General features: G+C 45.8%; 2 protein-coding genes and 1 long non-coding RNA gene across 7 annotated transcripts in view; 1 reads left to right on the forward strand and 2 right to left on the reverse strand.

Moving 5' to 3' along the window:
* LOC310881247 (serine protease inhibitor Kazal-type 6-like) overlaps nucleotides 1-4,192 on the reverse strand; it is a 5,319-nt gene extending 1,127 nt beyond the window's left edge. Inside the window, exons 1-3 of the mRNA XM_083798307.1 lie at nucleotides 3,215-4,192; nucleotides 1,143-1,168; nucleotides 209-321 (exon numbers count right to left, since the gene is read on the reverse strand). Coding sequence (XP_083654433.1) covers nucleotides 209-321; nucleotides 1,143-1,168; nucleotides 3,215-3,272 — 197 coding nt within the window. The 5' untranslated portion in view covers nucleotides 3,273-4,192. The remainder of the gene's footprint in view (nucleotides 1-208; nucleotides 322-1,142; nucleotides 1,169-3,214) is intronic.
* LOC310881249 overlaps nucleotides 1-12,490 on the forward strand; it is a 19,524-nt gene extending 7,034 nt beyond the window's left edge. The window contains exons 2-3 of one of the 2 annotated variants that reach the window (XR_014572272.1): nucleotides 4,271-4,419; nucleotides 12,320-12,490. This is a non-coding gene — a long non-coding RNA (uncharacterized lncRNA). Of the gene's footprint in view, nucleotides 1-4,270; nucleotides 4,420-10,188; nucleotides 10,320-12,319 lie in introns of those variants that run through there. The other variant, XR_014572273.1, reaches the window with a different exon arrangement.
* LOC310881246 (ovomucoid-like) lies at nucleotides 6,590-12,571 on the reverse strand. Of its 4 annotated transcripts, none has more exons than XM_083798303.1 (9): nucleotides 12,497-12,571; nucleotides 10,786-11,440; nucleotides 10,274-10,296; nucleotides 9,577-9,701; nucleotides 9,265-9,310; nucleotides 8,260-8,387; nucleotides 8,083-8,128; nucleotides 7,256-7,386; nucleotides 6,590-6,762 (listed from the first exon to the last, which is right to left on the reverse strand). In XM_083798303.1, the coding sequence occupies exons 2-9, from the start codon at nucleotides 10,841-10,843 to the stop codon at nucleotides 6,717-6,719; spliced, it is 603 nt and encodes a 200-aa protein (XP_083654429.1). In that variant the 5' UTR covers nucleotides 10,844-11,440; nucleotides 12,497-12,571; the 3' UTR covers nucleotides 6,590-6,716. The 4 variants fall into 4 exon arrangements, with proteins under 4 accessions (XP_083654429.1, XP_083654430.1, XP_083654431.1 ...); XM_083798304.1 differs by having other exon boundaries at nucleotides 10,786-10,991; nucleotides 12,497-12,545; XM_083798305.1 differs by having other exon boundaries at nucleotides 10,786-10,893; nucleotides 12,497-12,523.
* Between the last annotated feature and the right edge of the window lie 2,388 nt (nucleotides 12,572-14,959).

Raw genomic sequence — 14,959 nt, forward strand, 5'->3', positions numbered from 1 at the left:
ATACAAAGCCTAGAAATGATCTAAAATTAACTTGCATTCTTGCAGCTCTGTTCCAAGGAGGAAATATTCCTCCTGGCGAGGACCAGGGGCTGGTCTGTACAAGAGGAGCAGCCTGGATGTGGGGCCACCCTCCATGGAGACCAGCGTTACAGACATGGAAATTGAGTCAGCGCTACCTGTCATTTTGACTCCCTCTGCTTCCACTTACAGAACTGCCTTGCAGAAGGCGCACTTGTTCCCATACGTTACGCCATCCGTGCCACAGTGAGGGTTGGACTCCCTCGTGCAGTACACGCTCCTGTTTACAAACTCTTTACAAATCTGCAAAAGGAATGACAAAAATGACCAAAAAAATCTTTCCAGGTCTCCCATACTCTCTCTTTTGCTTTCCAAATAGGAAACAAGATCACTAATGTAATTCTCTTCCCGCCCAGAGGACTAACGCAGCAGTGATGACATGGCCCATTTACATGGAAGAATAAGGCCTGCCAGAACTAGCAGAAGCACTCTTTCAGGGGAATTTTTTGCTAATTGATGAGGGAAACTGTAGCCATCTGGGAGAAACCCTGATGTCCCAAAGACACAAGTGGATTAGCCTAGGCATGTCGGAGAAGAGTCAGCATTGATACTCTTTCAGGCAGTTGGCCCCAAATCAGCTCACAGCGAAGTGGCATCACGCGCCTTGTGCAACCGCACGCGGCTTTGTGCTCGCGGAGCTCCCTGGCTCCCCGGCAGAGAGAGAGGAAAATCAGAGTCTGTAGGTCTCCTCTAGATGGGCCTAGTTTGGGGGAATAACCAGCTCTGAATATCCCATTTGTTACACAAGGGGAGTGGACAGTGGAGCAAAGTGGACAAAAGCAGTGCTGAAAACAAACCCAGCCCCGTGCATGCACTCTGGACTGAATCATGGGAAGCATTTGCTGAACCAGCTGTCCATTTCCCTGGTCTATTTGCTAGTGTGGCCACACATAACACCCCCTGTACCATGGGGAATTTCCCAAAGCGTTGGAGCGTCTTGGAAGGTCCAACCTACTCCCAGCTAACAGCAAAACCAGTTTACCACGCACCAAGATCCGTTACAAAACCATTCCTCTAGAATCAGGAAAAAAATGCAGATTCAATAAGCAAAGAGCTGCACTAACCTCTTCAATGTCTTGAGCTGCTACATCTGGAATTTAAACAAAAATAAATAAATAAACAGAGATGTTATACATATCAGCATTATTTTCTGAGAGAAGCTGAACCAAAGTCAGAAATCCTTTTGCAAAGCTCAGTGCAACGTACACCAGGTTTTCCCTGCTCTGCCATCCTGTGCGGTGGAGGAGGGGGTAGGAAATACATTATCTGAATTGCTTTTCGGTATTTTGCTTTTTGAAAAAATGTTACTAAAATACCATGTAATCAGTCATTCAGCTGCTAACTGCACCGCAGACACATAAACCCATCTCCCTGGCAGGCAGCCACTGCCGGGGAAGCAGGCTGCCGTATCGGATTTGAACCACTCTCGGCAGAGATTTTCAAGCTGTATTGACTTGTAAGGCTTTTAGGCTCCTGCACCTCGGAATAACAAAACTGGCTGGTACTGTTAATAAAACCCCACCGTGGAGGTGGCAAAGGAGACCCTGCGGTCAGCTTTACAGCCATCCGCAGTACGGCACAGCCCCGAGACACTCCCGGAACAACTTCATCCCGAGCGAGACACAAAGGGATGTCACGGCGTGATCCAGAGCAGAACAGGCAGTGCCAGTCAGCGAGAGAGAAGAAACACCCGCTGAAAGCACAGGCTCTGGTCTGGAGGCTCATCAGCACATCCTCGTCGCACTTCTTCGCTGCAGAGACCGCAGCCAGGCGCGGAGCTCGAGTCATGGCCACGGGGTGGGCGAGCCTGTGGTGCCTGTGCCAGGGAGCCCGGGGAAGGTTGCATGAAGATTTGCAGGAGCTGGGGCATGACACTGAGGGACAAACAGCCAGCACCAAGCTGGGCAGCTGGGGTTTTGGCCTGGGGGCACTGCAGCAGCGTGCTCAGCACCAGGCAAGAGGATGGGAGGCCCCTGCGCTACGCCACGCAGGCTGCAAATCCCACCCACAGCCAAACCAGTACCCGTCAGCCCACCCAAATTCCTCTGCTAACTGTCGTGCCTCTCGGTGTTTTATCCCTGCCACCAGTGCATCTGTCACATTTGGGTTAGGCTAGGCTGCTTTGGGAAGCCACCGTTATGGCTATCTGCATATTTACAAAATAGCTCATTAGATAGTTTTTATAAATATTACATGCAGCTACACAAGACTTTGTGAGGATGTCTCTTAGCATCTGCTTATTTCATATGAGATCACAGAGTTTGCTGCTATTCTGCCTGGCCTTGGAAGGAAGCTTCAGCACTCTGACGGAACCCAGACCCAATTAAGACTCAATTAGAGACAGATGAATATTTCATAATGAATAATGCGTACAAAGTAATTCACCTCTTTTCTCCATGCACAGCCCACAATTTTCTCCAGTGAATTCTTTATTCAAATTATTCACAGAAAAACAAGTATAAATAATTCTCGGTCTGCACAGTCTTCGATAACTGCCGCCACAAACCTTCCAGATCTGGGTCAGCTGGACACAAGCAATTGATGGCACTGGTGTGCCCTATACATTCAAAAAACATCAGTCAACTTCCCCAGATCATCAGAGAGATGTGTAAATCTCAAGATAAATAAATGCTGGATCGTTTTAATTTGCCCTCTTTGTTCTGGCTCCTCGAGGACATTTGAATTTAATTTTCAAGCTTTTCTCTGCAACGCATTTGGAAGCTGAAACTTTCATCTAATTACATTTCCACATCTCTAAGGAAAACACCAAATACCAGGATGCTTAGGATCAAAACAGGAGCTGATGACCCTGAGGTGTGAGTTTCTTTTCTAACTGGTTCAGCAAAACTCTCCAGCGAACATTTGTACCAAAACTCGTAATTACACTCTGCTTTGGTACATTTGCTGAAAGAGCCGCTTACAATTTGCTCATTCTGTCTCCCAGTGACACCTCCACTGTGTTATTGACTGCGGAGGCACACAGGGAGTGGAAATATGTGACACAAGTGAGCAAGTCCCACAGATATTTTCTACTTGCTCAGCTTTATCTTCAAGCCCGTCATCTGGTGATCAAGGCTCTCTGAAGTTTGCTCTTGTCAGGAAAGTTTCTTTCTAGGCTACAGGAAGGATAACTTACCCGAGAAGAAAGACAGAAGCAGCAGGCTGAGAAGCACTAAGGTGCCTGTTGCCTTCATGCTGCAGGCAGCTAGCTCTTTAGTCCACGGCAAGCGACTTGTTCGGGATGTGTTGTCTCAGCCCCAGAGCCCACAGTGTGCTCGCGGACCTGCCTTTCTGTGTATTTATGCACCCATCCATAGCTGTCCTCATTCCTCACCTTAATTGTGAGAACTTCTCCACTTCGTTTCTAAAGCCATTATTGGTCCTGTCCGTGTTTATGGTGCTTTAAGAATGCTGCCCTGTCCACATCAAACCTAGAAAGGGCTAATTATATGAGTGATAGACTCGGGCCTGTAATATCTGTTGTGTTTTTTTTTTTTTTTCCTTCTAAATAGTCACAGGATTCTCACAAGGGTGAATTTTCAAAGCGGTGATTCATTGGGGAAGCTGGTAATTTTCATTCTCTGGGTCCTCACTGAATGCCAGCTCCGAGGCTTTGAGCGCGGCGTGATGACACTCACCAGACATTACGAAATAAATCACAGCATGAGAATGTGTTGTCTGCGAAACCAATTATACGTTGTTCCCTGGCTATTTTTGAGGATGGTTCTAAATTTGTTGGGTTGGGGTGGAGAAGGACACTGATGCTCTCATAGCTCTGTGCAGAGCCCCACATAGGACTGCTGCCTCTCCTCCCTGAACTATTTAAACTATAGCTGTCAATGTTTGCCAGTTTTTCACATTCGCAAACATATGCTAGGGCTCTGCTCCCACGGCAAGTGGCAACTACAGAATTTGATGGAGAACTGGGAGACTTGAGCTCCATTTCCAGCTGATTCAGTGCAAAGATTTGGGTTCATCTGCACCACCTGCAAAATTTCTGTTCAGATAGGAATAATCTTTTAAAATTTTAGTATGCATTCCTAAGGAGATGAGTGTTGTCAGTGTACCATGTATGGAGAAATCTGCTTATTCATTTCCCCAGTAAATTCTGAATATGCAACTAATTCTAACCACATTTGGCACAGGAATGAAAAAAATTTAAAAAAATAAAGCATTTTATACTTTTTTCTAGCAACCAAGATTTCCACTAACGTCTTCATCTGGCAAAGGAACCTTTCTGCAGGAGAGCAATGTCATGACTGCCCTACATCTGGAAAAGCATTAGTTTGCTGCTCGCTAGACATCATAAAACCCACACAGGAGAGGAACCGTGACTGACAGGTGAGTTCTCAGATGTCTATTAAGGGTGAGCTCACAACGCAGCCTCTCGTATAATTTAGTTATCAAGCCCGCCAGCCGCAGCGCCGTTCAAAGTCACGCTTAGTTCTGCCACTCGCAGAATCACTTGTTTGCCTTTTCTAGCTTCAAACGTCACTGCTCGCCACCCCAGCACTAATACCTCAGCTCTTTATCTACCCAAACGATTCATTTGCTGCAGCATAACTGATTGGGTTGGTTAGAAAATGTACTACAGGGACCAATCCCTAGCGGGCCGAAGAAAGGAAGAGACTAAATTAGCAAACAGGTGATTATCCTGATTACCCCTCTTTCCACTTCTTTATAACATGTGAAGGAGAACACTTGCTGCTGGAGGTGGGGAATTCCTCTGTCCCTCTGACTTCTCAGGAAACGGGACAGGACAAAGGCACCTGGGCTTTGCTTTCCAGTCAAATGGGTACAGTCTCACTGCTACCGAGCTGAGTATTTACCTGTGCTGGGCCAATCTCTAGGCTTACGTGATACAAACCTGAACCATTTTCTAAAGATTTTTTGTCTGGAGGCTCACAAGGCACCTAGGATATGGCCATGTACCCTGTACTTGCCATTTGCCCCCCATTTCCCTTTAGAAGGGCAGCTTTTCTTTGAGCTTCTCCAAAGCCTTTTGAGCTCCTACACAAGTATCTGGCTTCCTCCAGCACAAACTACCATTATGGAGGAGGCTCACCATAGGATCTTGCTGTTGAAAATACTTTCCTGCCAAGGCTATAACTGCTAGTCTGTGGCCACTCAGCAAACCTCTTGGCCAACAAGAAGTTACAGCCAAGTTGTGACCTTTGCTGAAGGTCCCTGCTCACATCCACCAGCTAGAGTATTTCTTGAAATTTTCCCTCATAGGCAGGTTAGCAGTGAGCTTATGGCTCTCCAGTTTGTATTTTCCTACCAGCAGACACACAGGCATGCTGTGGTTTATACTGCTTGTACTAATAGGAGAAAAAAATTTAATGCAAGTTCCATCCCTCTTCCTAGGATGGGGCACTGCTCTGGCCTGTTATTAAGGAAAAGACAGCTTCTTGTCTTCTGGTGGGAAGCACCCATAACCTTTCTAGGTCAAGAAACGGCTTACTTCAGTAAAAAGAGGCCCACAGAAAAAGCTTGGAAGTCACAGATTTTGTCCTCAATATCAGCCTTAACAGGCAACTGCCTTTTAATGTAACAAGAAAATGGGGGGTGGAGAAAGGAAGGGGAAGGGGGCATGAGTGGGGCACTTGGGACTTTTTGCGTGTGCTGTTCGCGTACTCACTCCTTGACTCACCCAGAAAGACAGCACATCATCATGAACATTCACATACATCACTGCTCTTCCAGCACACTTTTTAGGCTCCCACAAACATACTATCTCCATATATTACCTATTTTTTCCAGGCAGAAACCACCTTGGAGCTACCAGCACATTTTCTGGCCCTTCTTTCCTATGGCTACAGAATCCAAAACCTTTATCCTTAAGGGCCCCTTATTCTTCCTCTGCCTCAAACACCCCAAGCACAACTTTTCAGATCTCTTCTCCAAGAAGCCAAAAGCCTGAGCCCAGTATAGTTTCTCCTCGGGTCCTCATTAGGCTCATTACAGCCTTGCCCAGCTTGCTGCAATTCTCTGCTGATCACCAGAGTCTCGAGGGACACACCCTTCAAGGAAGCAGTAGTTCCTAATTTTCTTCCCCATGAGATAGTCTCCTCCCTTTGCCATAAGCCTCCTCCTTATAACGCACTGCCAGACCTGCCCCATGCCCAGGTAGGGCTAGCCCCATGTTTCCCATTCACACTACCCCCAGGGCCATTTCCCCCATGCCAAGGCTCCTACAAGGACCAGGTCCTCCAAGGCTCAGTGCTGTTACAAAGCCAGGCTCCGTCCATCCAACACAAATCCATTTATATGCTGTAAAACACAGAACTTGGGAAAGCAGTAGTATTTTATAGCAGCTTGTTTTCTCCTCTGATGGTTTGGTATGGAGTGACGTACTCTCGTGAGGGCTTGGGCTGTTGTGTGATGGGCGTTACACTTTGGTCTTTATTGTGGTTTATTTCGAAACTTCTCCTGCCTGACAGATAAGTACCTAAAAGCCTGAAGACCATTATCCCTATCCTGAAGAAGGAAAAAAAGTCCATGGCAAAGAGGGTGGCTGGTTTTGATTTATTGATGGATCAAAGCAGAAACCAATGTACAACAGGGAGCAGGGAAGAGCACACTGGAGTTGTGAGCTTTGTAAGAGAAAGGCGAGGGTGAAGGTTACGTGCCAGCACTCAGCATTTACCAGGGTGCTTGAGGGTCAGGGATCCCCGGCTCTTCCTGAAGAGAAAGAGGGAATCAAAAATTACAGATGTGGAAGGCAGTTTTATAGTCCCGCCAGTGCTGTTGCTAGTTTTACCCATGTAAGCCAACCCTCCGTGCTGTCCAAGTTACAGAGTCCCTCACTTACAGTTTCACCTCTCTCCTGGTTCCCCAAGATACATGTTTTGTCATGGGAAAGAGATTTGGGACAAACCCCGTAATTTTGGATACTCATCCTACAGTTAAGGTTTAAATTACTCTCACAGGGAGGGAGTCAGGAACACTACAAGCCTGTGAATGGGAATCTGGATTTAATTGTGAGGGGAGGGAAAGGGAGGGAAGGAGAAGACTCACTTGGGTTTAAGATCTGCAGTGCCTGCAGGGGCACAGGAGAGGGAGCGTCACGAGAGGGACGGGGAGCAGAGATGGATTTACTGAGGGGCTAACGGGAGTGCTGGGGCTCCGGCACAGCAGTGTTTTCATGGCTGTGTGCTGGGCGCCGTGTACTTACAGAACTGCAACACAGAAGTGGCATTTGTTTCCATACGTTCTGCCGTCAGAGCCGCAGAGGGGCATGTACTCAGCAGTGCAGTAGACGTCGGTGCTCTTGAATCCACTGCAGTCAATCTGCATGTTACGGAGCTACAACACATTGTGAAGCTTTTGTTCCCCGTATTTTCCTATGTCTGCTTTATGTCTATTTAATGTTTACAATATGGCAAAGCATAAAAGCATTTTTCGGGTGCAGGGCGCTGTTGTTCTAACAACTCTGAAAAGCCTAACATGCTTGCCTGGCAGAGTACAAAGTGAGAAATTGGGAAAGAAATCTAACAAATACCCTCAGAGCAGTGAAATGGCCACACCAGTACTCCCAGGCTGGCCCTCCTGCTGGTTGCTCTGCTCTGGTTCAGCAGCCCAGCAGAGAGGGGGTGCCGAAAAGTGGGGTGTTACAAAGTACATGGTACAAAGTTCTCCCACAAGAGGAATCCCACCGCTGGTGCTGGTGGCGGCTTGAGCCCCTGTGCTCCCCTGGGAGGGTTGAGTCTGCACCCCTTCCTCAGGCACATCTCTTCTCCCAGTGAATCAAGGTTTTAGCATCACCTGGTTGCTCTGTTCCCAGGTCAGAAGCTGTGCAGGTGGAGACTGCACCTCAGAGACATGGGTTTTGTTCAGTGTCCTTTGACCCTGGCATACTTCAGCTGTTTTCCTCAAATCCTATTTCCAGGCCAAATATGCCAGCAGAGTGCAGGCATTTCTCTTACGTAGTTATGACTCACTGAATTTTCATCGTGTAGCACATTATAACAACAGTTCATAGTGGAGACTTCTGAACTTTACCTTGGGGCAGCTTCCAGGCATGAACAGGTCGATGTCCTCTCCATTCCTTTGGGAAGAAAGTGCATTGAGAATGAACAAGCACATCGCAGCCGCTTCAGCAGCCGAGCCCCCTCACTACCCTCCAGATATCGACACCAGCACCCAGCCACCCTGCCAGCCACCCGGCCCGGCACTCACGCCACCGCCGTGCAGAAGCTGCACTTGTTGCTGTAGGTAACCCCGTTGGTGGCGCAGAGCGGGTTGTAATGCCGGGTGCAGAGAGACTCCCGACCGCCCGTTGTTCTCATGTAGCCAGTGCAATCGACCTGAAACAGCCACAGAACAGCATTTTAATCACTCCTGTGTAACGGTGCATGATGCAAGAGATATTTCCCCTTCTCCCCATGCTCGCAGCAAACAGAGATGTACAGGGATGTGAGCTTCCAGCCTGGCAGGGTGATGTAGAGGGAACACAAGCGGGTGAAATTCTGCCTTGGAGGACGTGGGTGCGGCAGATCCTGCAGTATCTAGTTGTTGTTTTTTTTTTTCCTGTCCTGAAATGGGTTTCGTCAGTGTCAGCTTGGGGGTTTCCACCCTGAACACAGTCACACAGGATCTGTGCCTAATGTGCCTTAGGTGGCGGCAACTTCTGCTGTGAAACGTCTGCCCCGCTTGAAAACGGAGTTTAGGCTCGCCTCAGTGTTCCCGTAATTACTCTGAGTGTACTGAAATGAAAATTGTAGCATTATGGTAAATTGCACAGCCAGAGCGTTTCTTTACATTATCTCACTAATCTAAAAATAGAGCCACTTCTCCACTTCGTGGTAGCTCTATATATTGATAAACAAATCTTATGATAGATGTTTTGATAGAATTTTTTTCTGTTACAAATTATGGTTTAGTCAAAATCCAAACTTCCTCTGGGAATTTCTGAGTTTTAACAAACTTTTTTTCTAAATCTAAAGGGAAATGTTTTGACAATGCTGAAGCATTATTGAAATCAAAAGCTTCTGTTTTTCCGTCAGGTGTTAGGCATAAGATAACATTTCAAAATTCACAGTTGAAGCAGATTTGCATTTTTCAAAATGAAATTAAAAAAAACTTGAAGATATGAAATTCTTCATTTTCATAAAAATTTTAGCAGTTTTGAAGTTGTATCTTAGAGTATCTTAGGATATCTTAGGAGTCGATCTTAGACCATACCTTTATGCATCTTCCGTCATGCTTTTTGTCAATCACTCTGTTACGACTAGGAGAGAGAAGGAAAGGAAGGATTAACCTGTTGATGCCATGTAGTCATCTCACTCATTAAGTCTCTCCACTCGTAAAGCCCCAGTAATTAATCAAACTTAGGAGTTTTGACACGGGAGAGACACAGCCTGACGAGATCCTGCGCACTAGGGAAGGCTGAAACTTATGAAAAATCCAGTCCACCCCACGATTAGTCACAATTCAAAAGGCTTTCGTCTGCTACCTGAACCATCATTATGGGTAATCAGGTGATCTTGTACTCACAAGATTTCTCTGCAGAGCGAGCACTCGTTGGGGTACGTCACGTTATCGGTGCCACAGACCGGCTGGAAGTCCCTGGGACAGGCAAGATTGTTCCTATCCGACATGCGGTACACGCTGCAGGAGGCCTGTTAAAAAGGACAGACGTGCAGTTTCTCCAAGGGGAGGGAAGTATCTGCTCATGTTCATCATGTTTTCTAAGCATAGGGATGCTACAGGTAGTCATTTTTTTTTCCTCTGTCATTCCTCCGTGGTGAAGGGAGGGAACAAAATATGTCATTTCCTACAGTATGCATAAACACATTTTCACCATTATGACGTTCAGCACTGTAGACATGCATGACTGACAAAAGTGATCATTCCTTAGGGAATCAGGACAGGGAAGATATTTAGGCAGTTATTCAAAAGTTGTATAGATTTCCTGCTGGCCCTCTGTGCCATGCTGGCTCTCACTCTACATTATTAATTACCATCTTTTATCACCAGTCTGATAAGGTGTCATTCTCTGACAAAGATGTTTTCTTATTTTGGGGGAAAAAGAGGTGGTATAATTCTTGGGGGCACTTTTTCTTCTTCCTTCCTTGCTCTCTCCATTTTCTTTTATTCTCCCTCAAGACTCCCCTGGGATACAGCGTGAATATGAATTATTCATCTACACTTAGAAATCAAGACTAAATGAGAGAGAAGATCTACTACTCACCCATCGTTGACCAGAAACAATATCTACAAAAAATGGAGATTATACAATATAAAAGTGTTACAGTGTCCTTGATTAAAATTTCTCTGGCATTATTAATTTCCCAAGAGAGTAACTAAATACACTTTCTTACTACTGAGAATTACTTGTTTTGTAAATGTTTTATCCAGTCCAAGTAAACAAGAAGTTATATTCTATGATTAAAAATAATAATAATAATCAATTACTGGTGAAAATACAAGCTTTGACTTGCTTTTCTCCTTTTGCAGCACTATTATCCCCGCTAAGTCTAATAAGTTTAAATCAGACAGAGGCATCCTACTAGACCTGTAGTAATATTTGCACACGGATAAAGTTCATTAAAAGAGAGTTTACTAAAGAGAGTATTACTAAATCATTACTTCTCCAGTAAGCTGAGCTCTATTTTAGGATACATATATATTAAGGCATGCTGACCTATATAGAGTTCAAGATGACTAGAGATATAAGGAGAGACTATAATAAAAACAACTTACCAGAAAAGCAGACGAGAAACAGTAGCCCAAGAAGGGCAGCAGCTCTTGTTGTCTTCATGGTGGGAAAGGTTGTGTAGTCTGTACTTGCAAATCTGTTGCTGTTGAGTTCTGTAGAAATGTTTCTCTGCCTTCATTCTCCAGACTATATAAGTACATCTCCCTGACCTTGTAAAGTCATCCCATAAAGTAATTATCTGCTCTGTAAACTAACAAAACTGTATTGATTATTGAGTTGAGCCCTAAAGAATACTTGTTTGTTAGAGAGATGCCCAGAAGAATTAAACAAAAATGTGAGCTACACCCAGCTTGTTAACAAAGGCGCCCTGCTGTACAATGAGTGATTTGTACTGTCCAAACAAGAGCACTGTCTCAACACTAGATGTTGTGAAATTACATATGGAAGTTGGCAAAGCAAAAAAGCTAATTTGTTGAAAGTGTTTGAACTAGTGCACACCATGTTACATACACTACAATGTATTTGGGCTCTGGGAGACTTGTGCAGTACCGCAGAGTGATGAGATGGCAGCGTGGGACACCCTCAGCTTTTACAGAAATAAAATCCGGGGTTTGGCAGGCATCAGTGTCTTTTGAAGATGCTGCAGAGTGAACCTCTCCATAGTCTCTTCTGTATTTTCCTGGTATGCTGGATTTCTTACTAATGGGATAGCAAGAGTCATCACAACAGGGAAACATGACCTAAAACTCCAGAAGTTTGAGACATGTCTATGTACAAGGAAGAATTATTCATCTGTTGACGATCAGCATGAACCTGATTAAGAAACAATGAGAATAACCAGCCTTAAACCTGGACATTGTTTCCTCTTAATGACAAGCAAGTGGCGTTCTGTGCAGGTGAAATGGTCTTATTACCACAGCCATTCATAAAAAATTGCAGCAACTGAAAACAGAAGGTGAGTCCATACATTCCCCCCTTCTTTTCTCTTTACATGGCATTAAATAGAGAGTGTCATCTTCCCTAAAACACGACTTTCAGCTAAGTGAAGAATAAAGGTTCTATTGAAGGTTTTTTCAACTCTGTCACAGATTTATGGCAAAACAAACATTGCATAAAATACTTCTTGAGTTGAATATAGTCACGAAAGGAAGCGAGGGACAGAACACATTTGTGTTTTAGAAGAAGCCTGATACATGCATGTGGCTTAAAAGCAGCCTGAGTTTTAAATAGAAAATCAGAATTGTTTTTCTTATTATCCTGGGAGATGTTCAAGTCTTGGCATGGGCACATAAAATCATAAAAATGTAGCTGAAAGTGCAAGGGAACCGCAATCACAAAATAGAGCTTGCAGGCTTTGGCCTGTTCGTGTCAATGAAATCATTTTCCTGAAAAATAAATGAGTAATGTTCTTTGGATCTCATTCACAAATATCAAGAGTTGAAGGGTTCATTTAAAAGCTGTTTCTGTTGTATTCTTAGCATCCTGAGTGACGTGACTGTCAAACTTCTTGAACTGATCATAAGCATATTTGGAAGGCAAGCAGTAATCACAGAAGCATTAATATTGATTTTTCTCCAGGGACAAGAACGCCTAAGCTGAAAACGTTTCCTCAGAACCCATACCAGCCATCAGAGGAGATGGCACCTGCTGGCTCTGCAGTGCTCGGTGAGGCTGCAGGAACGCAGTCCATCAGCTCTTCGGCCCTACAACCCCAGACCCTGCACCACCACCTCTAGGTCTGAAAGCCCAAATTACCAAAAACCACGCTGCTTCTCTGGTTTCCTCATCTCTCAGCCTGAAGCAAGAAATCATGCTGGTCTCTCTGGGCTTTTTTATATGGTGGGGAATGGTGTCATTCTCTTGTGTGGCCAGCACCTGCCCTTTGACTAACAAGCTCCACCTGGGAGACCCCCTCTGATCCGCCTGCTGCTTCTGAAGGTCTGGGTAGGCAGACAGGACAGCACTGGAACTGCTCCTGTCCCCTCTTCCTCCAGCGATTTGTGCGAGGACAGAGTCTTGCTACAGGGTCGATGAGAAAGGATGGGAGCTAATTGGCAGCAGCCAGGGCAGGGCAGCAGGAGCTGCTGGGCGAGGTGTGACGTGGGATTGCACAAGGAGCTCGATTAATAAGAAACAGAAGGGAATGGGACAGAAGTAATTGCCGAGCAGCAGATGGGTTGACACAGGCATTAGGAACAGTGAAAAACAACTGTCTCAATACATTTGGAGGAGGGAGCTTCGGGAAATGTCATACACATGTTGCAAATGGGAAGAGGAGAGTGAAGTCACCTGTCAAAATCCCTGTGGGATATGCAAGTTTCATGATGGTGGGTTCAATAAAATGAGTTTGAGCATAGGATTATTTCTAGCCTTTTTTCTATGATATGAGATCCACAGAAAAGGTTAAATAAAACACTTCCTGCTATTTCAAGTTCTTAGATGGTACAGGTTTTTAGTCAAGAAGGTTGTGGCCACATAAATGGGATAAACTGGTAGTTACATGATGCGTCCCCCTTGCGTTAAGGTAAATTTCCAACAAATCTGTAAATTCTACCCAATTTCTAATCCAAAATTATGTCATCCCATAACAGTGATACTTCCCAGGAATCTTTTCCTCTGGTCTTGAGATTCCCTACCTCAAACAAACCCATAATCTACCACGACCTAAAAAAAATCTTCATTAATTTTCCCTGCTTTAGTTTAAAACTTGTCACAGGCTTCACTTGGCTACAAAAAGAAATAATATTTTTCAATTTGGGGGGGGGGGGGGAACCCCAAAAAGCTGGATGTGTGGAGGCGAGCGCTCTGCAGTCCCAAACGCAGGCCGAACGCAGAGCGCGGTGCTCGCACCCGCTGCTGCTGTGCCCCACGCAGGAGCGAACAAAACAGGGTGCTGTTACCAGAGCTGTGCACACGGGGGCAGGGCTACATCTCCTATGAGAACAGGAATTCAGTTTTGGAGCAAGCAAAGCCCCTGCTCTCAGCCGCACTCTTGCAATATTTCTCCTCGCAGCTCAGCTATCTGATTGCTGCCTGCATATCTCCTGCCGTTTAAGCACAGATGATATCACAGGCAGGAAGGGTGTCTGGAATGATTTGTCTGTCTGGGAGCTGTACGCTTACAGCAGGGCACTGAGGATCCGGCCCCTCACATCCAAATCCCTCGACAAGTCCCAGCTCGGTCTCGCTGCAGCAGCTCTGACACAGCCAGCCCCCCCCAGACAGCATCACCAAGCAATTTTCTTTCAAAACATTTTGTTTTTCCCCACATTGAGGAAGAACACAGTAACAAACCGTTTATGCCGATGAAGCCTTGGAGAAAAACTGCGTTAAGAGCAAGGTCTAGACTGGCCTGAGGTGTGCTTTGGCCAGCAACAAGTAGGATAATACACTAAAAGAGAAGTGTTGATATAAAATAGAGCAGAACCAAATAACTAAATGCAACGTGTTAATCGGTTTGTAGGGTAATTGAATGGCATTTCCTAAATTCACAAACATCAAGTAATGGCACAGAGGGCTGAGGTACCACTCAAAGAATTGTACCATAAAACACCTCGGCAGGCAGGCAATGTTTCCTGCCTTGAATTTCCTGGAGGGAGAGTTAGATTAGTAATGGTGAGAGGATATTGTGTTGTTGTGGCAGGATTTTATTGAGCAGCAACAAAAAAATCGTTTTCAACAGTGCTCGTGGAAGAGTCTCGTCTTGCTTGCCATCCTGCAGAGCTGCCCATGGTGCAGAGGGTCAGGGGTGATGCTGGGGTCCTGCTGTGCCCCCGGCCACCTCCTCAGAAGTGCTGCATGCCAGAGCTCTGTGTCAGGATGGAGGATTTGTCCCCGTTCATTACTGCTCACAGTTACTCCTCAATTGCCTGGGTTATCCTGCTTAGCGGGCACGGCCCCTGGAAGATGCTCTCTGAAGACCACTGGGATCCTGAGAGCAGCTGGGAGCTCCACTTGGCACTGAGACAGCATAGCTCCTAGGGGGCCCTCCTCAACTTCATCTTCATCTTCATTCTCCTCCTCCTCCTCCTCCTCCTCCTCCTCTCTGCTGCTCCCCAGAAAGAACGACAAGCAATGGGGCTGGTGATCTCTTACCTGACTCCCTCGTGCAGCAGAGGGGACAAACAGGAGCACGGTGCCTGCCACACACACCCCCAGCACTGCCACCGCACTGTCACGGTCCTCAGCATTGCCCTTGGCACCAAAACGCCTCCCCGC

Source organism: Anser anser (assembly GCF_964211835.1).
Source record: "Anser anser genome assembly, chromosome: 14".
Classification (NCBI taxonomy): domain Eukaryota; kingdom Metazoa; phylum Chordata; class Aves; order Anseriformes; family Anatidae; genus Anser; species Anser anser.

Excerpts from the sequence above, each read along its gene's own strand:
- LOC310881246 (XM_083798303.1), bottom strand. The coding sequence starts at position 10,843 with ATGAAGACAACAAGAGCTGCTGCCCTTCTTGGGCTACTGTTTCTCGTC. Across the intron at positions 9,311-9,576 it reads TCGCTCTGCAGAGAAATCTT|TCGTAACAGAGTGATTGACA; the intron begins GTGAGTACAAGA and ends TCTCTCTCCTAG. Across the intron at positions 8,129-8,259 it reads AGCTTCTGCACGGCGGTGGC|GAATGGAGAGGACATCGACC; the intron begins GTGAGTGCCGGG and ends TTCTTCCCAAAG.